At 59.2% G+C, this 23031-nt stretch overlaps 1 protein-coding gene and 1 long non-coding RNA gene across 16 annotated transcripts in view; both read left to right on the top strand.

The window, feature by feature from the left end:
• Positions 1–23031, top strand: part of RTEL1 (regulator of telomere elongation helicase 1) — a 102651-nt gene that overhangs the window by 68804 nt on the left and 10816 nt on the right. For 12 of the 15 annotated variants that reach the window (XR_004032902.1, XR_004032901.1, XR_004032903.1 and 9 more), the window contains exons 6-22: positions 136–196; positions 3318–3393; positions 4496–4580; positions 9205–9270; positions 10594–10747; positions 11935–11973; positions 12043–12121; positions 13841–13938; positions 14708–14763; positions 19220–19294; positions 19510–19591; positions 21352–21484; positions 21650–21763; positions 21854–21894; positions 22016–22101; positions 22244–22321; positions 22771–22848. The exons of 1 other annotated variant lie outside the window; for it this stretch is intronic. Coding sequence is in view for 11 of the 14 variants with exons in the window: in XM_030825266.1 (XP_030681126.1) it covers positions 136–196; positions 3318–3393; positions 4496–4580; positions 9205–9270; positions 10594–10747; positions 11935–11973; positions 12043–12121; positions 13841–13938; positions 14708–14763; positions 19220–19294; positions 19510–19591; positions 21352–21484; positions 21650–21763; positions 21854–21894; positions 22016–22101; positions 22244–22321; positions 22771–22848 (1401 nt within the window). In the remaining 3 variants the exon portion in view is untranslated. Of the gene's footprint in view, positions 1–135; positions 197–2402; positions 2421–3317; positions 3394–4495; positions 4581–9204; positions 9271–10593; positions 10748–11934; positions 11974–12042; positions 12122–13840; positions 13939–14707; positions 14764–15153; positions 16388–19219; positions 19295–19509; positions 19592–21351; positions 21485–21649; positions 21764–21853; positions 21895–22015; positions 22102–22243; positions 22322–22770; positions 22849–23031 lie in introns of those variants that run through there. 2 more of the 15 variants (XM_030825269.1, XM_030825273.1) reach the window with 2 other exon arrangements.
• On the top strand, positions 6253–7473 carry LOC115837909. The gene is made up of 2 exons (XR_004032905.1): positions 6253–6876; positions 7105–7473. It is a non-coding gene; the product is annotated as an uncharacterized LOC115837909 (long non-coding RNA).

The raw sequence follows: 23031 nt of genomic DNA, 5'->3' as shown, positions 1-23031 counted from the left end.
CAGGCTGTGCTCCCGCTGGGCTAGGGTTTGAAGTTCACCCGGGGGACTGCAGGGGAGGACCTGGTGGGGGTGCGGACTGGCTCGGGTCCTTTCTTGGCCGTGCTTCAGCTGCGTACTCTGCCCTTCCTCCCACAGATCCACTTGTGCCGCAAGAAGGTGGCAAGTCGCTCCTGTCATTTCTACAACAACGTAGAAGGTACAAGCAGCTCAGTGGGACCAGGGTCGGGTTGGAGTGTGTGCAGCCTCTCAGGGTGGAGCTCAGTGGTGTCACAGCCTGGTTGTGCTTGCCTGGTGGGGCGGCCAGTGCAGCCATGTACCTGGGCACTGTCTTCTGACTCAGGGCCACCCGTGTTAGTCTTCTGTGTGGAAGAGCTCACACAGCGGCCCGAGACAGCCAGCCGGCAAGACCACCTCTGGCTGGTGCCTGGGGCCTTGGATTTTGGGAAGGCTCCCTCCATTTCTTGATGAGAGGGGCTCCCTGCACCTATACCATTGGTGCAAACAGTAGGGGTTTTGCTGAACACCGGCTTTCTCTTCGGGAACTTTGTTTCTTGCCCAGCAGCAGGTGCTCCTGTGACCGGCCCTCATACCATCTTGGGAGGGTGTCCTGGAAGCCGTGTCTGGCCTCCTGCGACCCTGCCCCATGTGTCTTTTTCCTGTGCTGACCTTGCTGCGGAAAATTACAGCCCCGAGTGTGACTCCAGGCTGAGTCCTGTGGGTCTGACACGGGAGGCCTTGGGGCCTCTTCCAGAGACGGGATGTGAGTGACAGGAGCCGAGCCAGGGCAGCTTGCCCTGTGACTGCAGGTGGCCACAGCCTGTGAGGGCTAGGGGTGTTTCTGCACCCACATGGCTGCCCCTCTGGTATGTCAAGGGCTTCTGGGGCTCATCGCGTGGTCCTAGAGACAGTGGCAGGGTGCATCCCTGTCGGCTGCCCTCACAGTTTCTGTGACCTGAGGGTGGCACCTGTGCAGTCGGCGCGGCCTGAGCTGCTGTGGGGTCAGGGTTCCCTGCCTCATTTGGGGTTGGAGCCTCAGGTGAGGCGGCCCCAGAGCACTGAGAAGGCATCGCGGTCCTGTGGGCTGCTTTCTGCCCTCATGTTTGCCGAGTGCTCCGTGTGCCAGGACTGAGGACCCTGAAGCTGCTCTTGTATTTAGGGCAGCGCTCCTCTGGCAGAGACTGAGCCGGGTGGTCCCGCATGACCCACTACCAGGCGTTTCTGGGCCCTTGGAGGGACAGGGTGGGCGGAACGTGGGCCTGCAGGGAGGCTCCCACTTACTGGAGACATGTGCTGTGTTGCTGGAGACATCTTCTGTGTTGCTTCTTGTTGGCTGTGGTTTTTGGTCTGGTGGCACCAAGGACCCTCAGTCATCTTGATGTGTGGTTGTCCAGGCCTTTTTGGTGGGCCTAAGAAGGGGCTCTGCCTCTCCCTGTGCCCCCAGGTTCCCTGACGGGAGCTGCCCGCTCGTCCTGGTGATGCCAGTAGGACGTGACTCTGGGACGGGGGGGTGGGCAGATGTGCTGTTGGAAATTCTCAAGCAGTCGTCATTTCCGAGGTCCTCACCTGGATTTCCAGGACTGGAGTGCCTGCTGGGTGTCCCCAGTCCCATGCAGCAGAAGTCCTTGGGATAGCATGGAACGCTGAGCATGGGCCTGGCCAGCTGTGGTCCTGACAAGGGCAGCGCCCCGGTGACTGCTGGGCCTGGGACCTGGTGGGGACGCTGGGCCTGGTACCTGGTGGGGACGCTGGGCCTGGGACCTGGTGGGGACGCTGGGCCTGGGACCTGGTGGGGAGGCCTCTGACTGCCTCCTGGTGCTGCCTCCATCCGTGTTAGGCCTCTGGGTGTTGGGGCCCCCATCTGTCTCCTCCTCCAGACCTGTGAACTCAGACCAAGAAGACACAGGCCAGCCCCTGCCTGTCCCCCTTGGCTTGGGCTCTCACTGCCCAACCTGGTGGGAGGTTGCCTAGCCGTGAACTTTTGCATCCTGTCTGCCACCTGGACAGGCTGTGAGGGGGTGTCTGCAGCACCTGCACTGGCCTGGGCATCTTTAGAGTGGGCTGCAGCTCCTGGAGGGGTCTGAGAGGAAGGGAGGCAGATATTTTGGGCGAACGAGGAGATAGCTGGAGAGCTGGCACCCTTCCTGGCCTGCGTCCTGTGAGGACTCTGGTTGGGGACAGCAAGCTTGGGGTCAGCCTGGGGCAGAGCGTCTGGGACGGCCCTGCCCCTCGTCCCCCTTCCCCTCGCAGCTCCTGTCCTCGCCCCGCCCTCAGCTCTCTGCCAGGGAAGGTTTGGCAAGTGCCGCTGTGCGGCAGTGCATGCTGATTGGCTGGTCTGTTGCTATGGTGCTGCTTGGGTGTGCTTTTCCTCCCCTGCCTTCCCTGCTATCCCTGGGAGCATCTGGGGTTGGGTCATCGCTGGTGTGTTGTGTGTGTGTGTGTGTGTGTATGTGTGCGTGTGTGTGTGTGCGCTTCTGGCCTCTGCAGCTGAGTCCTGGCCCTCGGGGGGCCTGGCACCTCCTGGGGACAGGCACAAAGCAGCCATGATGGAGTCGGGAGCTGGGGGAGGCCCCATTACCCCATGTGGCTGCCCTAAAACTCTAGGGTGCTTGTTAGAAGAGGTCTCTGGTTCTGTGTGTGTTTAAGCAGCTCCCTAAGGAATTCTTGTGGTTCCGGTTTGGGGGCCTGTGCTGTAGAGGCAAGGGAGGGGCAGAACATCCCCCAGACCCTGACTCCTGAAGCCTTTTCTGCCTGGGGCCTCTCGGCCAGCACAGGCAGTGTCCTTTCCCAGGGCTGCCATGCTGCAGAAGGGAGTGGGCCACCGTTTAGCCCAGGAAAACCTGGCTCTCCCTTAGGTGGAAGTTCTAGGCCTGTTGTGGTTGGCAGGGAAGCTGAGTGATGGTGCTAATCACAGGGGCACCTGCAGGGGTTTGTGGAAGATGCCTCTGTGGGCTGGGGCGATAGGCTGAGGGGCTGTTCTTCCCTGCCCTGAGGAGGGCTGAGTGTAGCTGCCACTCCTGTCCTGTCTTGGGTTATTTTGGAGAGGATGCATAGAACCCTCAGGATCCTGCTGGCCTCTGTCTGGTCCACAACGTCAGGCCTTCTGGGGGCAGAGGGGGGCTCCCTCGGGATCACTTCAGGTGGGGGCCTCCCTTGGGCACCTGAGACCCTCAGTGGGTGCTTTGTGGCGCTTTCACGGTTGGTGGGGGACGCCCAGCCCTGCCTGCCGTGTAGGAGCCGTTCTGTCCTGGGCATCCCCCTGTGGTTTGGGACTTAGTGGACACTGAGGGTGTGTTTTTACCCCTGCCTCACACCTGCAGAAAAAGGCCTGGAGCAGGAGCTGGCCAGCCCCATCCTGGACATCGAGGACTTGGTCAAGAACGGAAGCAAGCACAGGTGAGACCCCTCAGTGAGGCCACGACCACCGTCCTTCCATGGCCCAGCTCTCCTGTGATCTGTGGAGGTCCTTATATGTTTCTTCCCTTTTCTTTGTTCCTTTTTAAATTATGAAACTAACCACCATTCAGTATGAAAAAGTTTAAGTAGCTCTGAGGAAGATAGAGTAAAAAAATTGTCTCCCTCTTCCCTGGCCCTCAGCCACCCCCGGTGGCCACCGTGGAGTGTGGATGGAGTCCTGCAGGCCTGTGTCTGTGTGGAAGCAGGAAGCACGCATAGTTTGGTCTGCACAGACTGTTCTGCAGTTTGCTGTTTTCACTCAGCGTTGTGGATAGCTTCCCATGCTGGTGCTGGTAGCTCGGCCTTGTTCTTTTGAGGACAGCAAATGTGTCCTATGTCCACCTCTTTTATAGCTTCAGAGATACAAGTTATACTAAAGCTTTTCTTATATTGAGGGGGAACCTCCCCCGCTTTTTTTTTTTTTTTTTTTTGAGACAGGGTCTTGCTCTGCTGCCCAGGCTGGAGTGCAGGGGCACGATCTCGGCTCTCTGCAAGCTCTGCCTCCCAAGTTCACGGCATTCTTCTGCCTCAGCCTCCCGAGTAGCTGGGACTACAGGTGCCTGCCACCACGTCCGGCTACTTTTCTGTATTTTTAGTAGAGATGGGGTTTCACCGTGTTAGCCAGGATGGTCTCGATCTCCTGACCTTGTGATCTGCCTGCCTCGGCCTCCCGAAGTGCTGGGATTACAGGCGTGAGCCACCGCGCCCAGCCCAGCTCTGCTTTTTTTTAGTGGTTCTGTGTTGTGTTTGTTTCTGATGACCTCTATCCAGGAATAGGGTTGGTTTTTCTTTTCCATTGAGTTTTTAAAGAGACGACGATTTACATGGTTGGAAACTCACATGGACTCCCCATCCCAGACTCCCCATCCCATGGTCGGAAACTCACGTGGACTCCCCATCCATCCCAGACCTCAGCTTCCCACCTGGGCCCTACGTGCAGCATGAGGGCTCCTTCCAGGTCAGAAGACATGGCGGCCTCGGCCTCGGGGCACCATCCCCTGCATGGGGCGCTCAGCGCATCTTCTCCTCTCCTCCTTCCCAGGGTGTGCCCTTACTACCTGTCCCGCAACCTGAAGCAGCAAGCTGACATCATCTTCATGCCGTACAATTACTTGTTGGATGCCAAGGTGGGGGCTCAGTCCGCATAGCTGATGACTCCTGATGTCCAGGGGTGTCCCTGGGCTTGGGAACGGCCGTCCGAGCCTTTGCTGCTTCAGGGCCCTTAGATCAGCAGGCCTGGGTGGGAGGACTCACCTCTGTCACTGGGCAGGGGCTCAACCTGGCCAGACACACTTGTGAGCAGCCCCAGGCCACAGGTCAGTTTTCTGAGCAGTCTGGGAGTGGGCAGGCTGGTGGGAGTGAGGAGAGACCTCCAGGCTGTGGTCCATAGGCCAGTGCCCGCTCTTGATCCTGACAGCTCAGGTTCTCTCCTTCACGTCAGGCCACGGGAGGCACCGAGAACGCGGGAAGCCCACTGACTCCCCTCTTCCCAGCTCATGCCCGGCCCCACACTCACTCCCCGCCAGCATGTGCCTGGCCCCACACTCACTCCCCACCCCCCCAGCATGTGCCCTGCCCCACACTCACTCCCCTCCTCCCAGTGTGTGCCCGGCCCCACTCCCCTCCACCCTGTGTGCCCAGCCCCACACTCACTCCCCGCCCCAGCATGTGCCTGGCCCCACTCCCCTCCACCCTGTGTGCCCAGCCCCACGCTCACTCCCCCCACAGCGTGTGCCCGGCCCCACACTCACTCACCCCCCAGTGCCCAGCCCCACGCTCACTCCCCCCACAGCGTGTGCCCGGCCCCACACTCACTCCCCTGCAGTGTGTGCCCGGCCTCACACTCACTCTCCCCTGGTGCCCAGCTGCACACTCACTCCCCTACTCGTAGCCTGTGCTCACCCACACGCTTTTGTGCTCCACACTTTTTATTTAGTGCAGGTGGGATCACACGCCACGGGTCAATGACTTGTGTGTTCATGTGACGATGGCGTGGTGACATTTCCAGATCCCGTGGTTGCTTCGCTCATTCTCGGGGTGTATATTTATCGAGAGCCCATCGTGCTGGGTGCTATTTCAGGCATGGCAAGACTGGCTTCATTCACATGGAGCTTTCATTCTAGTGGTGGGGACAGGTGGACAGCAAAAGAGTAAGCACGTGAGCCGACGATATTGAAGGGAAATAGAGCAGAGGGAGGAGGTGGAGACAGAGCCAAGTGGGCAGGGCCCAAGTGCGATGTCGGTGGGAGATGGGGAATGCTGGTGGGTCTGAGGGGAGCCTTAGCAGGTGCAGCAGAGCAAGGGAAGAGGTGAGTGGGGGCGGCTGGGGGGCTGACTCCTCGGAAGCTATTGCAGAACCCCACGGAGAGCTGGTGAGGTTTGCTGTGGTTGTGGGTGACTCGGTGCTTTGAGCCCTGGCTGCCCCTGGGAACCATCTGGAGAGCTTCTAACCCAACCAGGCCCCTCCCTGGGACAGTTATATCACAGCTAGTAAGCTGAGTCTAACACTTTCATGGAAACGCAGAAGATCTAAAACAGCAAGATGACCATGAAGAGGACCAGAGCTGGAGGACTCACCTCGCTGGTTTCAAGACTCCTCTAAAGCTGCAGGAATGGAGGTGGAGACGGCCCAGCTCAGGCACAGGCCCGCAGGCCATGGAGAAGGCAGCAGGCTCGAGCTGGCCCACACGCATGGGGTCATTGTGTTTTTTTCAGTCGGAATCTTGCTCTGTCACCCAGGCTGGAGTGCAGTGGCACCATCTCGGCTCACTGCAGCCCCCGCCCCCTGGGTTCAAGCAGTTCTCCCGCATCAGCCTCCCAAGTAGCTGGGATTACAGGCGTGCGCCACCACGCCCGGCCCGTGGTGATTGTTTTTTGACAAACACGCCAATTTAATTGAGAGAGGAAATGAAGGTTGATTTTTGGTTTTCTGAAAAAATGGTGCTAAGAACGGCTGGATATCTGTTCGGAAAACAGTGAATCTTAACTCTTGTTTTACCCTGTATAAACCTAAATGCAAAAGCTAAACTAGAAGTTATAGAAAGAAACATGGGGGAAGTCTTTGCAACTTTGGGGTAGGCAAAGATTTCTTAGTATGGATACACAAGGCACTAGCCATAAAGAAAAACATTAAAATTTAGACTTCACCAAAATTTAAAGCTTCAACTCTTTGGAAGAGTTGAGAAAATGAAAGAGCAGTTAAAGAAAGGGAGAAAATACTTCTGTCCTTCAAAGGACTTAAAAAAAAATTTTCAGCCCTCCTCTGATTTCAAAGGACCTTTGACCAGAGTATGTAAAATTCTCTCATAACTAAGCAAACAACCCGGTTAACCACTGGGAAGGGATCTGGACAGACATTTCACCAATATGGGTGGAATGGCCAGTTAACCACCGGGAGAGCATCTGGACAGACGTTTCACCGAGGTGGATGGAATGGCCAGTTAACCACCGGGAGAGCATCTGGACAGACGTTTCACCGAGATGGATGGAATGGCCAGTTAACCACCGGGAGAGCATCTGGACAGACGTTTCACCGAGTTGGATGGAATGGCCAGTTAACCACCGGGAGAGCATCTGGACAGACGTTTCACCGAGATGGATGGAATGGCCAGTTAACCACTGGGAGAGCATCTGGACAGACATTTCACCGAGGTGGATGGAATGGCCAGTTGAGCACATGGAAAGACGCCCAGCATCTCCAGTCATAGGAGAAGGCAGATTAAGGCCATGGGGAGCTGACACTGCGGTCCCACTAGCATGGCTGAAATTCAGAAGCCCGGAGTGTGGCATGAGGATGTGGATCAGCTGGATCTCATCCATCGCTGTGAAGTTGTGTAGCCACTCCACAAACACGTGGGGCAAACAGCCGAGCCGGGAGAAGGGAAGACGTGTTCAAAGATTTATATGTGGCCAGGCTCAGTGGCTCACGCCTGTAATCCCAGAACTTTAGGGGCCAAGGCTGGGGGATCGCTTAAGCCCAGGAGTTTGAGACCAGCCTAGGCAACATAGGGAAACCCCATCTCAAAAAAAAAAAAAGACTTCAGTGTGCAGGTTTACCAGAGCTTTGTTGGCAGTTGCCAAACTGGGAAGCAGCCCGTGTGAGCCCATCCACAGGTGAATGGACAAACCGTGGCACACGAACACCAACAGCAGCCACGGGCGTGGACTGTGGTCACACAGCAGCAGCGAGCTGATGAGTTTCGGACGTGCTAACCCAGAGAGGCCGATTGAGGAGGACCTACTGTTTTTTTGTGTTTTTGTTTTTTGTTTTGAGACAGAGTCTCGCTCTGTGGTGCAGGCCGGAGTGCAGTGGTGTGGTCTTGGCTCACTGCAGCCTCTGCCTCTCGGGTTCAAACAGTTCTCCTGCCTCAGCCTTCCGAGTAGCTGGGACTACAGGTACCCACCACCACACCCGGCTAATTTTTGTATTTTCAGTAGAGACGGCAGTTCGCCATGTTGGCCAGGCTGGTCTCAAACTCCTGACCTTGTGATCCACTCACCTTGGCCTCCCAAAGTGCTGAGATTATAGGCATGAACCACCGCACCCAGCTAGACCTACTGTTTTATTCCATTTATGTGACACTCTATTAATAGAAAAGGCAGGGGTGGGGCTGGTGGTTATATGGTGCACATAACTGCCAGAACTCAGTACACTTAAAATGGGCATCTTAATGTGTGAAAAAAATTTTTTTTTTTGAGACGGAGTCTCGCTCTGTCACCCAGGCTGGAGTGCAGTGGCGCCATCTCCGCTCACTGCAAGCTCTGCCTCCTGGGTTCACGCCATTCTCCTGCCTCAGCCTTCCGAGTAGCTGGGACTCCAGGCGCCCGCCACCACGCCTGACTAATTTTTTTTTTTTTTTTCGTATTTTTAGTAGAGACGGGGTTTCACAGTGTTTGCCAGGCTGGTCTCAAACTCCTGACCTCATGATCTGCCTGCCTTGGCCTCTGAAAGTGCTGGGATTACAGGCATGAGCCACCTTGCCTGGCCAGTGTGTGAAAATTTAAAAGTACCAAAGCTGGACCCCACCCCATATTGCTCCCATGACACTCTGTGGGTGGGACCTGGGAGTTGGGGTTTGTTGTTGTTTTTTTTTTTGAGATGAAGTCTCACTCTGTCACCTAGGCTGGAGTGCAGTGACACAATCTCAGCTCACTTAACCTCTGCCTCCCAGATTAAAGCGATTCTCCTGCTTCAGCCTTCTGAGTAGCTGGGATTATAGGCGCACACCACCACCCCTGGCTAATTTTTGTATTTTTAGTAGAGACGGGGTTTTACCATGTTGGCCAGGCTGGTCTCGAACTCCTGACCTCGTGATCCGTCCACCTCAGCCTCCCACAGTGCTGGGATTACAGGCGTGAGCCACCGCGCCTGGCCGGGAGTTGGGTTTGTAAATCTCTCTGAGTGGGGCTGGGGCAGGGAACTGCTGGGTCTGGGTCTTCCTGGCTCCTCTGGTCTGTGGCTGCCTGACTGTGGTGGCCAGGGGCGCCCAGGGCATCGTGGCCGTCTGTCTTGCTGAGCACGGCACGTGCCTTTCCATGCTGTGTGTGAGCATCTCCCGGTATGGCGAACTGCTGGTTAGGGTGGGGCAGTGCTGCCAGGTTGCCATCCAGATCTGGCCTCTCCTCTTGATGTCGCCGGCGCTGTTTCTCATCTGCACTTGTGATGTTCGACGCCTGCTGCACATGCCTTGGCTTCCCTCTTTCCTGGCCTCCGTCAGCTCCAGCGCTGCGTCCCTTCCCTTCCTCCTGTAGAGCCGCAGAGCACACAACATTGACCTGAAGGGGACAGTTGTGATCTTTGACGAAGCTCACAATGTGGTGAGTTTCCCCTGGCCTCCTAAACGCCTCCTATTTCTTCTGGCTTTTTTGCCAAGAGCAACGCAAACCTTTCTGGAGGGGCTCTGGCCAAACTCCTGAAGCCCTAGGCGCCCAGGACTGAGGACTGAGCACACCAGGAGCTTCTGCGCCCCCCTTCCTGCTCTGATCCGATGCCTCTGCTGGGGCTGGAGACTGGCCAGCTGGGCCAGGGACCTGCCCATCAGGCGCAAGGCCCCCACAGGCCGCTCACCAGACCCTTTCCCTCCAGCCAGCTAGGGGTCAGCCTGGGTCAGGGCTGTCTCCTCTGCCCTCAGCAGCAGCAGGCGTGTGGTCTCGCCTGCAGTGTCTCTGCTCTTCCGGCCACATGGCCTGAGGCTGAGGCAGGAGAATCGCTTGAACCCTGGAGGCAAAGGCTGCAGTGAGCCAGGATCACACCACTGCATTCCAGCCTGGGTGACAGAGTGGGATTCTGTGTCAAAAAAAAAAAAAAAATGTTGACTGGGCGCGGTAGCTCATGCCTGTAATCCCAGCACTTTGGGAGGCTGAGGTGGGCGGATCATGAGGTCAAGAGATCAAGACCATCCTAGCTAACATAGTGAAACACCGTCTCTACTAGAAATACAAAAAAATTAGCTGGCCGTGGTGGCGGGCGCCTATAGTCCCAGCCACTCAGGAGGCTGAGGCAGGAGAATCGCTCCAACCCAGGAGGTGGAGGTGGCAGTGAGCCAAGATCACACCACTGCACTCCAGCCTGGTGACAGAGCAAGACTCCGTCTCAAAAAAATAAAAAAGAATAATCAGCAACTCCAGTGAAATAATTGTTTGTTTGTTTTTTGAGACGGGGTCTCATTCTGTCGTCCAGGCTGGAGTTCCGTGGTGTGATCTTGGCTCACTGCAGCCTCCACCTCCTAAGCTCAAGCCATCCTCCCACCTCAGCCTCCCGAGTAGCCGGGACTACAGGTGCACACCACCACGCCCGGCTAATCTTTGTATTTTTTGTAGAGATGGGGTTTCCCAGCGTTGCCCAGGATGGTCTTGAACCCCTGAGCTCAAGTGATCTGCCCACCTCGGCCTCCCAAAGTGCTGGGATTATAAGTGTGAGCCACTGCACCCGGCCTGAAATAATCGTTTCTAAATATTGGTGTGGGCCACACAGTCGTGTTTGGACCTGCTTGTGGCCTGGCCTTTTAGAGACCCCAGGCCATGGCTTTGGGGACTTGGCTGTCAGCCTCCTGTGCCTTCTGCACCCCCACCCCATTTCTGCTGTCTGGAACCCCCGATCCTGTCCTGTTCTGTGGTGATTCGGGTGTGCTTGGGCTCCAGGAGAAGATGTGTGAAGAATCGGCATCCTTTGACCTGACCCCCCATGACCTGGCTTCGGGACTGGACGTCATAGACCAGGTGCTGGAGGAGCAGACCAAGATGGCACAGCAGGGCAAGCCCCACCCGGAGTTCAGCGCGGACTCCCCCAGCCCAGGTGCGTTCATAGCCAGGCTGCTCGGTCCTGAGGCCTGCGCCGCTGCAGTGGGCAGCCTGCCCTGTGGCTATGAGTGGTCAGCCTGGGCACCATCTGTTCAGGCTGGCACTGCAGGGCGTCCGCTTCTCTCAGAGGCTTCTTGGCTGGGCACAAGGGCTCACCGGTAATCCCAGCACTTTGGGAGACCGAGACTGGCGGATCACCTGAGGTCAGGAGTTTAAGACCAGCCTGAGCAACATGGTGAAACCCCATCTCTACTAAAAATACAAAAATTAGCCAGGCGTGGTGGCGCACACCTATAGTCCCAGCTAGTCGGGAGAGAGACACGAGAATTGCTTGAACCTGGGACATGGAGGTTGCAGTGAGCAGAGATGGTGCTGCTGCACCCCATCCTGGGTGACAGAGTGACACCCTGTCTCAAAAATAAATAGATAAATAAAGGTAAAACGCCTGCCCCTCTTGGTGTCTCCAGTTTGGATTTGGCCTGTGTGGCCTCTTCCTTCCCCTGTTGTTGGATTTGTCCTGCACGGATTCTGTGTAGCCTCTTCTTCCCATGTTGGTGGATTTGTCCTACATGGATTCCATGTAGCCTCTTCCTTCGGCTGTTGGTGGATTTGTCCTGCACGGATTCCGTGTAGCCTCTTCCTTCGGCTGTTGGTGGATTTGTCCTGCACGGATTCCGTGTAGCCTCTTCCTTCGCCTGTTGGTGGATTTGTCCTGCACGGATTCCGTGTAGCCTCTTCCTTCGGCTGTTGGTGGATTTGTCCTGCACGGATTCCGTGTAGCCTCTTCCCTGTTGGTGGATTTGTCCTGCACGGATTCCGTGTAGCCTCTTCTTCTCATGTTGTTGGATTTGTCCTGCACGGATTCCGTGTAGCCTCTTCTTCGCTGTTGGTGGATTTGTCCTGCACGGATTCCGTGTAGCCTCTTCCTTCCCTGTTGGTGGATTTGTCCTGCACGGATTCCGTGTAGCCTCTTCTTCTCATGTTGTTGGATTTGTCCTGCACGGATTCCGTGTAGCCTCTTCCTTCCCATGTTGGTGGATTTGTCCTGCACGGATTCCATGTAGCCTCTTCCTTCGGCAGTTGGTGTCCTTTTTTCCGTGCCAGGAATCCTGGTTCTCAAGGGTGGGGTTGTTGGCACGAGCATGATGCAGACTGTGCCTTTGCTGCCTTTCTCTTGCCCAGGGCTGAACATGGAGCTGGAAGACATTGCAAAACTGAAGAGTAAGTGCTGCCCTCCCCACCTCCTTGCGGCTGGGTGGGGCCTCCCCCTGACACCTCCTTGACCCACAGTGATCCTGCTCCGCCTGGAGGGGGCCATCGATGCTGTTGAGCTGCCTGGAGACGACAGCGGTGTCACCAAGCCAGGGAGGTGAGAGGCGGGGAGCCAGCCCCTTCACTGCAGGCCCAGCCTAGAGCTAGAGACGGGCCGTGGTGCAGTCCTGGGCCGTCACATCATGAGTGAGGCCTGTTTTCAGGCCTGTTTTTCCTTTTTGAGACCTGGGAGGAGCGCCCGCTTTGCATGATTTGGTTGTTGAGACATTGAGAGGAACAGCACACACACCCACGGAACAGCACACATACCCACGGAACAGCACACGCACCCACGGAACAGCACACGCACCCACGGGACAGCACACGCACCCACGGGACAGCAGATGCACCCACGGGACAGCACACGCACCCACGGGACAGCACACGCACCCACGTAACAGCACACGCACCCACGGGACAGCACACGCACCCCACGGGACAGCACACCCACCCGCGGGACAGCACACGCCCCCGCGGGACAGCACACGCACCCACGGGACAGGACACGCACCCACGGGACAGCACACGCACCCACGGGACAGCACACGCACCCACGGGACAGCACACCCACGGAACAGCACATGCACCCATGGAACAGCACACACTCCCACGGAACAGCACACATACCCACAGAACAGCACATGCACACACCCATGGAACAGCACACGCACTCCCACAGAACAGCAGACGCACTCCCACGGGACAGCACGCCCATGGGACAGCACATGCACTCACATGGGACAGACTCTCCCACGCAGGGCCACTGGGTTTCCTGCAGTTTCTCTTCCAGGCCTTTCCCTGGACCCTGGTCCCGTCCCTTGTTTGAGCACAGGTGCCTGTTAGGACGATGAGTGTCCCAGCCACCACCTGTTTTGGACTCTGGGAGGCCCGGAACGTTCTGAACGCGCCGTGGGGCTCCAGTCTTCTCCGCAGCCGGGGCAGCAGGGTTTGCTGTCTGTCCTGCGGGCAGATGAGGAGTCAGGGCTGGGGCCTGTGTCGGGGGCTCTCCCGAGTGCACAGCCGCTGAGGTGGAGCGCGTTCTGCCTGAGCGCTGACCTTGTGGGGACTCCCAGTTGCTTCCAGGCGGAGCCAGTGTCCTCAGCATAATGCTCAAGGCTCTGGCCTGGCTCCTTGGCCACCCTGCACTCCCAGGGGCCCCTCCTGTAGCTTCTGCTGCCCCCATCACTGTCACTCTCCAAAGCTTTGGGGACTCTGCCCAGAGCCACCACCTCCCAGAAGCCCCTGACGACCTCCTGACGACCCCCTAGCCACCCCCTAGCGACCCCATCCCTCCCCTCTGATGGCCCCTGCTCTGAGGCTGCTGCTTTTCCTTGGTGCTGTTCTCGTGCTGGCCAGGCCTCCTCTCCCCACCTGGAGGCTCGAGGGCAGAGGCCTCTCACCTCCAATGCTGGCGTCCCCTGGAGGGCTCAGTTTGTTTCCCAGGGAAGGAAACTTCCACAGTTGTTGCCTTCAGTTCCCAAAGCTGCAGCCCAAGCCTGATTTCCCCCCTCAGGCTCGAGCCTGCCTTCTTCTCCTCAGTTCCCAAAGCTGCAGCCTGGTCCCCCTCAGGCTCGAGCCTGCCTTCTTCTCCTCAGTTCCCAAAGCTGCAGCCCAAGCCTGATTTCCCCCCTCAGGCTCGAGCCTGCCTTCTTCTCCTCAGTTCCCAAAGCTGCAGCCTGGTCCCCCCTCAGGCTCGAGCCTGCCTTCTTCTCCTCAGTTCCCAAAGCTGCAGCCTGGTCCCCCCTCAGGCTCGAGCCTGCCTTCTTCTCCTTGGCAGCTACATCTTTGAGCTGTTTGCTGAAGCCCAGATCACGTTTCAGACCAAGGGCTGCATCCTGGACTCGCTGGACCAGATCATCCAGCACCTGGCAGGACGTGAGTGCCGGCGCGGGGTCTTTGGTGCGGGCAAATGTGGTGTAGGGGTGCAGCAGGCCTCCATCCTGGCAGTCAGGGCTCCCCTGGCCGTCACCTGGCTGTCAGCAGGAACAGGCCCACAGAACCTCATCTTCTGATGGGGGCGTGGAGGCGTTAGTGCCACTTGCCAGCTGCCATAGAGCCTGTCCCAATTCTGCAGCTGGCGGCTTCGTCCTGCAGCCTCATCCCATTATTCTGCTTTTAAGGAAGAACAGCCCAAGGCCCTAGCTGGGTTGTGGGGCCTCTGGCTTCTCCACACCACCCCGAGTTCTGCTTCTCAGACTTGTGGGGTCCAGAGGCTTTGCCCAGAGGCAGTGTCCCCATGGGCTGCTCTGGTTTGAGACGCCGGGCCCAGCGAGGTCTCTTCTCTGCTGCACCCCTGGGTGCTGTCTGGTTTGAGACGCTGGGCCCAACGGGGTCTCTGCTGCGCTCCCGGGTGCTGGGGAGGGTGGCTTTTGCTGCTTCAACCCTTAGGTGACCATAGAGCCTCTTTTCAAGTCCCATCGACCCCCTTGGAGACTCTGTTCCTGCCTGGCTTCTCTCCTGGCTGCTGGGAAGAGCAGGCAAACTGCCCGCCCTGAATGGACGCTGCGCTCCACCCTGGGCCCCCCACTGGGCAGGAGATGGAGCTTGGCAGTCGGGCTGAGCTGGCTCATGCTGGAAGGGCCGGGGCTGGGGTTGGGGCCTCCCCTGCCTGAAGTGTGGGTGTCAGCGCCCTGCTGCCCTCCAGGTGCTGGAGTGTTCACCAACACAGCCGGACTGCAGAAGCTGGCGGACATCATCCAGGTGGGGCCTGCTCCTCTGTGGCATCTCCCTCCCTGATGCAAGCCGGGCGGGTGCCTTCTCCTGCTCTATTAGTTACTGATTCTAGACTTGGGGATGGGAGAAGGGCCCCTACACCACCTGTTTCTGATTGGCAAACTCTCGGCTCCTTTCCCATGCCCTAAACCCACACTGGGCCTCCCGCAGGGATAGGGGAGGACAAGGTCTGGTGGCACGTGCCCAGGGTGACGCTGGGGAGGGAGGATGCAAAGGGGAGTGGGGGCCAGAGAGCCACTCCTGCCCTGTCCGGGCCCTCAGGCCAGGGGGGGCCCACTGCTGGCAGCCCCTGCGGCCCCAGCTGCACGCAGATGAAGAGCTCTGGACACACGCGGCTTCCTGAACAGCTTCTCCAGGGACAGACAAATGGGGACCCTGCAGGTTCCCGGCGGGGGTGTCCCTGGGAGCCCATGATGGGGGGTGCGGCCCTGGCCCCCTTCTCCTTGGCCCCGTCCTGCCTTGCAATGCCCGTCCCCTCCCATGTGAGGTCTGCTCCTGGCTCCATGCCTATGGCAGCACCTGCTTTCCCTGGTGTAGAGGTGCTTGTCCGGTTTGTGGAGGGCAAGCCCCATTTTGGGTGCTCTGGGCACGCTTGCCTCCTGGGCCTCGGTGGGTTTTTCAGAAGCAGACCCACAAGTCCCTGACTAGGAGGCCATCAGTCCTGGGGAAACCAAGGCACAGGTGGCTGTGTGGGGCCATGTGAGGCCACCTCTGTGCTGCCCATGCTGCACCTGCTGGCCACACGAGGTCATGGTGGGGTTAGGCAGGGCTGCCCAGCGCTGTGACAGCTTCATGAGTGTCCGTCTGGCCTCTGGGGTGCTCAAGCTGGGGGAGGCCGCAGAAGAACCCTGGGATGCATGGCTGGCCTGTGCATGCGGTGCGGTGTTCTGTCCATGCTGCTGGGCGTGGAGCTGCAGGCCCCTGACAACCAGGCACTGCCTTCTTCACAGACGCAGCTCTGAGCGGGGGCGAGACCTGGGCAGGGACCAGGTCGGGTGGGCACGGGGTGGTGGGGCCCAGGCTCAGCCCTCCCTCCACTGTCGCCGTCTCTGTGGCCAGTGACGCCACAACCTGTGTCTTCTCTGTGTGGCAGCTGGAGCTGGAAGGACAGCACTGCCTTGTCCTAGCTCCTCCCCAAAGGCACCGTGGGCATCCCAGGGCCAGACGCCTCTGTCTGTGGCTCCTGCCTGCCAGAGGCTGCTGTGCTGTCCCGCATGGAGTGTGGTTGGCTCTTCAAGCAGGAGGCCATGCACCTACCAGGCGGACCTGCTTCCATGTCCCTGATGGGTCACTGCAAAGCACCTCCAGCACATGGCCAGGCGAGGTAGCCCTGCAGACCAGGGTCTGGAGGGCAGGTGCAAGCTGGCCCGGGCCTGTCCCTCCCTGGAATGGGGCCTCCCAGGCTCCCAGTTATGGAAAAGTCTCCACACTCTGGAACCGAATCCTGCACACTCCATCGGTTTGGAATTTCCTTTGGCTGCTGCTCTAAGTAGCTGCTGGTGGATGACTCAGCTTCTCCCAGCTGTGGGGTGCCTGGAGGATGAACGACTGTGCACAGTGTTCACCCGTGTTGGCTCCTGAGCCCCTGCAGGTGTGGGCAGTGCTCATAGGGCTGGTGCTGGGCTGGGCCTGCAGCCCTGAGTCACAGGTGACCCTGGGGGCAGAGTGGGGCCAGTGGCCCCAGGAAGAGGATGTGGGATGCACAGCTCAGTTGGAGGCGAACTCCAGGCAGGGTCAGGCCGTGTGCTGGGGAGTCAGAGCTTAGCTGGAGGCAAACTGGGCAGTGCTGGCCCGTGCTGGGGAGCCAGTTGCCCCTGGGCCCCCGCGAGACTGCTGTGTCCTCATTCCTCTCTGCCTGAGGCCTGAGCTGCCCTGGGCTGAGGCGCAGGGGGATTTGTGGTGGTTTGCTTTTGAGAAAGGGTCTCGCTTTGTCACCCCGGCTGGAGTGCAGGGGCTTGATCACAGCTCACTGCAGCCTCAACCTCCTGGGCCCAAGTGATCCTCTTGCCTCAGCCACCTGAGTAGCTGCAAACACAGGTGTGCACCACTGCACTCGGCTAATTTTTAAAATTTTTTTTTAGAGATGAGGTCTTGCCATGTTGCCCAGGCTGGTCTCAAACTCCTGGGCTCAGGCAGTCTGCCCACCTCGGCCTCCCAAAGTGCTGGGATTACAGGCAAGAGCTTCTGTGCCTGCCCAGCAGAAGGCTTTTTGAAGGAAGCTGTTTCCTGGGGCAGCCTCAGCCCTGCTCGTGGCAGCCACCAGTGTGGTGGTGAACTTGTTCTGTTACTTCCATCCCCGTGGGCCAAATGCTTTGGTAAAACGCAAGGCCCTGTATTTAGCTGTCTTGACAGTGAAAATGGCTGGGAAGGAAGGAAGGAACGGAAGGAAATTTCTCTCCTGTGCATACCCAGGCACGTGCACATGCCGAGTACGCACACACGCACGCGTGCACAAATCCACGCACGTTGCCAAGTCTCTGTGTTCCAGCCGCGGTGTCTGCCCCCGCGGTGTTCTCTAGTTCGGCTTCTCCGCATTTCTGTGAATGATTCCGGCTTCTTGATGTTCCCAGCAGAGCTCCCTCAAGTCTGCAGTGGCGTCTGTCTCCAGGGCTGTGATGGCAGTGGCTTGGCTGGCATGGCCGCGTTGCTGAGCCTGTTGGGGGCTTTGCATTCCTGTTCTGGCTGTTTTCGGCTCGTTTTCCGGGAACGGTTGTCATGCGCCCCTCTCCTAGTGCAGGCATCATCCCTTTCCCATTGATTTGCAGGGTCCTCTATAAGTTCTGAGAATCCCATATACATATTCTCTCTCTAAGTTCTGAGGATCCCGTGCCGACATACATATTCTCTCCTTGTCTCGTGCTGGTCATTTTTTCCGTTTTCATGACAGGTTTGGTGAACAGATGTTTCCTGGTCGTCAGACTTTTGTTCTGAGCTTGTGCCTCCCGACCAAGATGCTTAACCGGGTCTTGTGTGTTCTCCAAACTGCACTGTAGGGTGACGGAGCTTTGTGTCTGGGCCTCCATGCCTTCTGACGTCACCTGTCAGGGTGTGAAAGGCAGACTCTAGCTTGATTTTTCCCAGCACGCCACACCGGTGGTTCTGTGCGCTGACCGAGCGGCTCGGCTTCCCCCAACTCCACTGGGCAGCTGCCACACTGTTTTCCTCATGTTTTTGTTCACTGTGGTTTTGTCGTAAGTCCTGGTGTTGGCCAGAACCAATTTCTTTTTGTTTGTTTGTTTTTGAGATGGAGTTTCGCTCTTGTTGCCCAGGCTGGAGTGCAATGGTGCGGTCTCGGCTCACTGTAACCTCCGCCTCCCGGGTTCAAATGATTCTCATGCCTCAGCCTCCTGAGTAGCTGAGATTACAGGCGCCCGCCACTACGCCTGGCTAATTTTTTGTATTTTTAGTAGAGACGAAGTTTCACCGTGTTAGCCAGAATGGTCTCAGTCTCCTGACCTTGTGATCCGCCCGCCTTGGCCTCCCCAAATGCTGGGATTACAGGCGTGAGCCACCGTGCCCGGCCTGATATTTTTAGTAGAAATGGGGTTTTGCCATGTTGGCCAGGCTAGTCCCGAACTCCTGACCTCAGGTGATCCTCTCACCTTGGCCTCCCAGAGTGCTGGGATTACGGGTATGAGCCACCGCGCCCAGCCTCTTGTTCTTTTGAAACTTGCCCTGACGTTTTTTCCATAGTGCATCTTGGTGTCAGCAGGTCTACTTCCTTTAAAAATCTTGCTGTGATTTTGACTAGAATGTGTTGAATTCCTGTTTTTTCTTTTGACTCAGGGTCTCTCTGTTGCCCAGGCTGGAGTGCAGTGGGACCATCACAGCTCACTGCAGCCTCAACCTCCTGGGCTCAGGGGATCCTCTCAGCTCAGCCTCCCAAGTAGCTGGGACCACAGGCATGTGCCACCACGCCCGGCTAGTTTTTGTATTTTTTTTTGATGAACACCCTGGGATTGCACCATGTTGCCCAGGCTGGTCTCGAACTCCTGGGTTCGGGCAATTTGCTCCTCTCAGCCTCCTGGAGTGCTGGGATTACAGGCGTGAGCCACCGCACTAGGCCATGTTGAATTTCTAGATTAATTTGGGGCCCTCAGGGGCACAGAAAGGAGGGCTGGGCCAGTGGGCGGGAGGAGAGGCCCCTCGGGCTGCCGCATTTCCAGTGCATGGAGATGGCCTATGTCGGGGGAACATAGAGCTCACCGGGGGTCCCTGCAGGGAGGAGAAAGGGTCAGGCAAGTGCCAGCTCCTGTCCATCAGCTTGGGGCTGCATGATGGCAGGGGCTGGTGAACCGATGACCCCTGGGCGTCCTGTGACCTTCTGTGTATGGGGCTGATGCTGCAGAAGGTCGGGTGGCCTCCAGGGCTCCAGGCTGTGGCCTCAGGCTCCTGACGGGGCTGCACTTCCTCTGCCTTTCAGATTGTGTTCAGTGTGGACCCCTCTGAGGGCGGCCCTGGTTCCCCGGCAGGGCTGGGGGCCTTACAGTCCTATAAGGTAGGGGCCACCTCCAGGAGGCAGGTGGAGGGCAGCCCTGGTTCCCCGGCAGGGTTGGGGACCTTACAGTCCTATAAGGTGGGGGCCACCTCCAGGAGGCGGGTGGGGCTGGGGGTCCTCTGGTCCTGAAAGGTAAGGGGCTGCCCCCAGGACATGGGCGGGGCTGCCCCCAGGACATGGGTGGGGCCTCCACACTCCTGGCCTGTCCCCTCCAGGTACACATCCATCCTGATGCTGGTCACCGGAGGACAGCTCAGCGGTCTGATGCCTGGAGCACCACTGCAGCCAGAAAGCGAGGTACAGACCTGGGCCCACACACTCCCCGCCTGCCCGGGTGCGGTGCCCGGCACCGCCACAGGCTAGGCACACGGCCAGCCGTGGGTCTCCTGCCCCCATGGGCCTGGCCGCCACCTCCATATCCAGGCCAATCCAGAGCGTTCTCCTCACTGTCCCTCTGAAGATTGGAGTTACTGAGAGACGTAGGAGAGGGCCTGATGGCACCGTGACCTGCCCAGAGTCACCTGGTTGGTGGTGGCAGAGCCACAGCCCAGCCAGGTCTCCCTGCTGGGACGTGCTCGTTTATGCCGAGGCCGTCAGCACAGAGCCTCCACAGTGAGGCACGGCTTTCCCTGCTGCCTCCACCCAGTGCCTGGCCTGGCCAAGCCTCAGGGTCACATCTGGAGGGGGCCCGGCTGGCCCTGTTGTCTGAAGCCCCTGGTGCGCTCAGCCCCGAGGCCCCACGTGCCTTGTTGGCTTCCTGTGCTCCGTGGTGTCTTCGAGTCGGTGCTGCCGGGGACACTGTGTGGATGGGGTCTGTGAGTGTGCCCTCGGCTGGTGTCCAGAGTCCTGTGGTTCTCGGGGTGTATCTGGCCCCACCCCCACTGTGTCGTGTCCAGGGTGGGGCTCCACAGCTGCAGATGCGGGAGCTGCCGCCCCTGCCTTGTGCTCCAGTGGGGCCTTGCCTCTGGGCTTGGTTCATACCTGTCTGGAACGTTCTTTCACAGCTGCTGTCCGACCCATGGTGGCACGACAGGGCCCTGGCTGAAGCAGCCCTTGTGCGGTTGCTGTGGTCGGGTCGGCCTGGCCGAGCTGGAAGGGAAGGGCTGGGAGGGCGTCGGGGTCGCGTGGCTTGACCCCCGCTCGGTGATGGCCTTGCAGCAAGGCCTCTCCCAGCAGGAAGCCTCCGTCCCGGGGGAGGCCGGCACCCCTCACGCAGTTGGGGTTGTGGGAGGAGGCGCGTGCCTGAGGCAGCCGGCGCACAGATCCCAAGGGCCTGGAATCTGTTTGTTCCGTTGACCTCTGACGTCCCTTGACTTCTCAGAAGCAGCCACTCCCTGCATTGGGCTTTGTAGGAAATGAGCTCCTGGAGGAGGGGATGGGGAAGTTCCCCCATTGCAGGGCACACTCAGCCCCAGGAAGGAAATGTGCCTCGTCCCTGCTGACCCCGAGTCACAGCCACAGTCGTTCTGCTTGTGCCGTGTTGAATTCCCAGCGTCCAGTGCCCAGGCTCAGCCTCCTCCCCAGGCCACTGCCGCCGCGGCCAGTCGGTCAAGCCCTTCTAGGAATTTCCTTTGAGCTGGTGCCCTTGTTGACTGCTGACGCCACTCAGAGGCTTGTGCACACATGTCCCACTTCCAGGCAGAGCTGGGAACTCGCACTCCCTCTTCTGCGCGCGCCCGTGGAATGTTGGGACGCTGGTGCTTCCTTCCCGTGTGCTCTTGGCGGGGTGGGCTTCTTGCCCTGAGCCGCACGTCACAGTTTCTGCAGAAGTTTAGGGTTGGAGTGGGCTGACATCTCTGGAGGTGTCCCCAGCATCTGCCTGCGGTCTGCCTCCTACTCCCAGGACCCCCCGTCCCCCAGAGGGGCCCCGAGCTGGCAGGCTCACACTCAGGGCGGCCTCCTTTGTTCTGACTTCTGCACACTGGGCCTGGGTGGCTGCACGCGGCTCGCTTGCTTGATGCCAGTGGGTGGAGAGGGTGATGGGCAGAGAGGCAGGTGGTCAGGCCCCCAGTCCCGTCCTCACACTCTGTGCCCCCCACTCCCCCCCCGCCCCACAGGGAAGGTGCTGAGCTACTGGTGCTTCAGTCCCGGCCACAGCATGCGTGAGCTGGTCCGCCAGGGTGTCCGCTCCCTCATCCTTACCAGCGGCACGCTGGCCCCGGTGTCCTCCTTTGCCCTGGAGATGCAGATGTACGGGTCACCCCTGCCAGGGCCCTAAGCACTGGTGACACCTCTGATGTCAGCGGGTGGGAGTGGTGGGGTCCCCATGAGCCGGGTGCTGGGGGTCTCAGGCCTCGAGGGCTAAAGGGGTGCTGGTGCACTTCCCCACTGTCTGCTCCCTCTGGCCATGCTCAGCCCCTTCCCAGTCTGCCTGGAGAACCCACACATCATCGACAAGCACCAGATCTGGGTGGGGGTCGTCCCCAGAGGCCCCGACGGAGCCCAGTTGAGCTCCGCGTTCGACAGACGGTGAGGGCCTGTCCCTGGGCCCTGCTGGGGTGGGAGGTGGGGGAGCACTGAGGCCTGAGGCCCTGAGCAGTGGCCTCTCCGGCTCTGCAGGTTTTCTGAGGAGTGCTTATCCTCCCTGGGGAAGGCTCTGGGTAAGTGCCCTGAATGCCCCAGCTGTGCCCATCCTGGATCCTGGACCCCTGCTCCCAAGAGCTGGTAGGGACCCCTGCAGACGCCCCGCCCCTGCCTTGACCCCGGCCCCTGCACTTCCAGGCAACATCGCCCGTGTGGTGCCCTGTGGGCTCCTGATCTTCTTCCCTTCCTATCCTGTCATGGAGAAGAGCCTGGAGTTCTGGCGGGTGCGTCTCCCCTGTCTGTTCTGGTGGGGTGGGTGAAGGCAGGGCTGGAGCACAAAGCAGGCAGTGGCCACAGCTCCTGCTTGTCCTCATCGGATCGCCGGCATAACCAGAGCTGCCAAGTCCCTGCCTCTTCCTCCCACAGGCCCGCGACTTGGCCAGGAAGATGGAGGCGCTGAAGCCGCTGTTTGTGGAGCCCAGGAGCAAAGGCAGCTTCTCCGAGGTCGGCACTTGGCGGGGGCTCTGTGCCTGCTGCCCCCTCGTGCCTCCCCTGCCCCTCAGAGCTTCCCCAAGGCTGACCACCGGCCCTGACCACAGGCTCTGGTGGCTCCCGGCTGCCTCTTCAGGACTCCTGCGTTTCCTTCCTGGCCCTGAGTGTTGCCTCTTATCTTACAAAGCCCCCAGTACCGGGTGGGTGTGGTGACAGTGGCCCTCTTGTCTGAGTAGCCCTAGCCGGCCACCCTGGCCCTGGGGTTTCCCGTGTTTTCTGGGAAGTACTGAGCAGGCGCGGGGTCAGCCTGGGATCCGTGCCAGGAAGAAGCTTCCAGAACCCGATTGGCCTTCCTGGCTAGGACGATCCTTTGTCTTGGCAGATGAGACCTGGGTCTCCCTCATGGGGGAGGAAGGGGCTGGGGTGGGCTCCAGGTTGAGCCTGTCCAACTTTCCTTCCAGACCATCAGTGCTTACTACGCGAGGGTCGCTGCCCCTGGGTCCACTGGTGCCACCTTCCTGGCCGTGTGCCGGGGCAAGGTGAGCTCTCCAGGGCCCTCTGCCCTGACCTGGTCGCCTGTTCCCTGGTGGGTGCTCATGGCTCCCCAGCAGACTCTGGGCCCTGGGGGCTGCCCGGTCCCCTCCTTGGGTCCTACGAGCGCGAAGCACTGCTGGCTCTGCTGGGAGCGCGTCCTCTGGGCCAAGGGCAGGCAGGACGGGAGT

The sequence above is a fragment of the Nomascus leucogenys genome, chromosome 13 (assembly GCF_006542625.1).
Source record: "Nomascus leucogenys isolate Asia chromosome 13, Asia_NLE_v1, whole genome shotgun sequence".
Lineage (NCBI taxonomy): Eukaryota > Metazoa > Chordata > Mammalia > Primates > Hylobatidae > Nomascus > Nomascus leucogenys.
The sequence above is the reverse complement of the archived record's forward strand: the minus strand, read 5'-3'. Positions and strand labels throughout refer to the sequence as shown.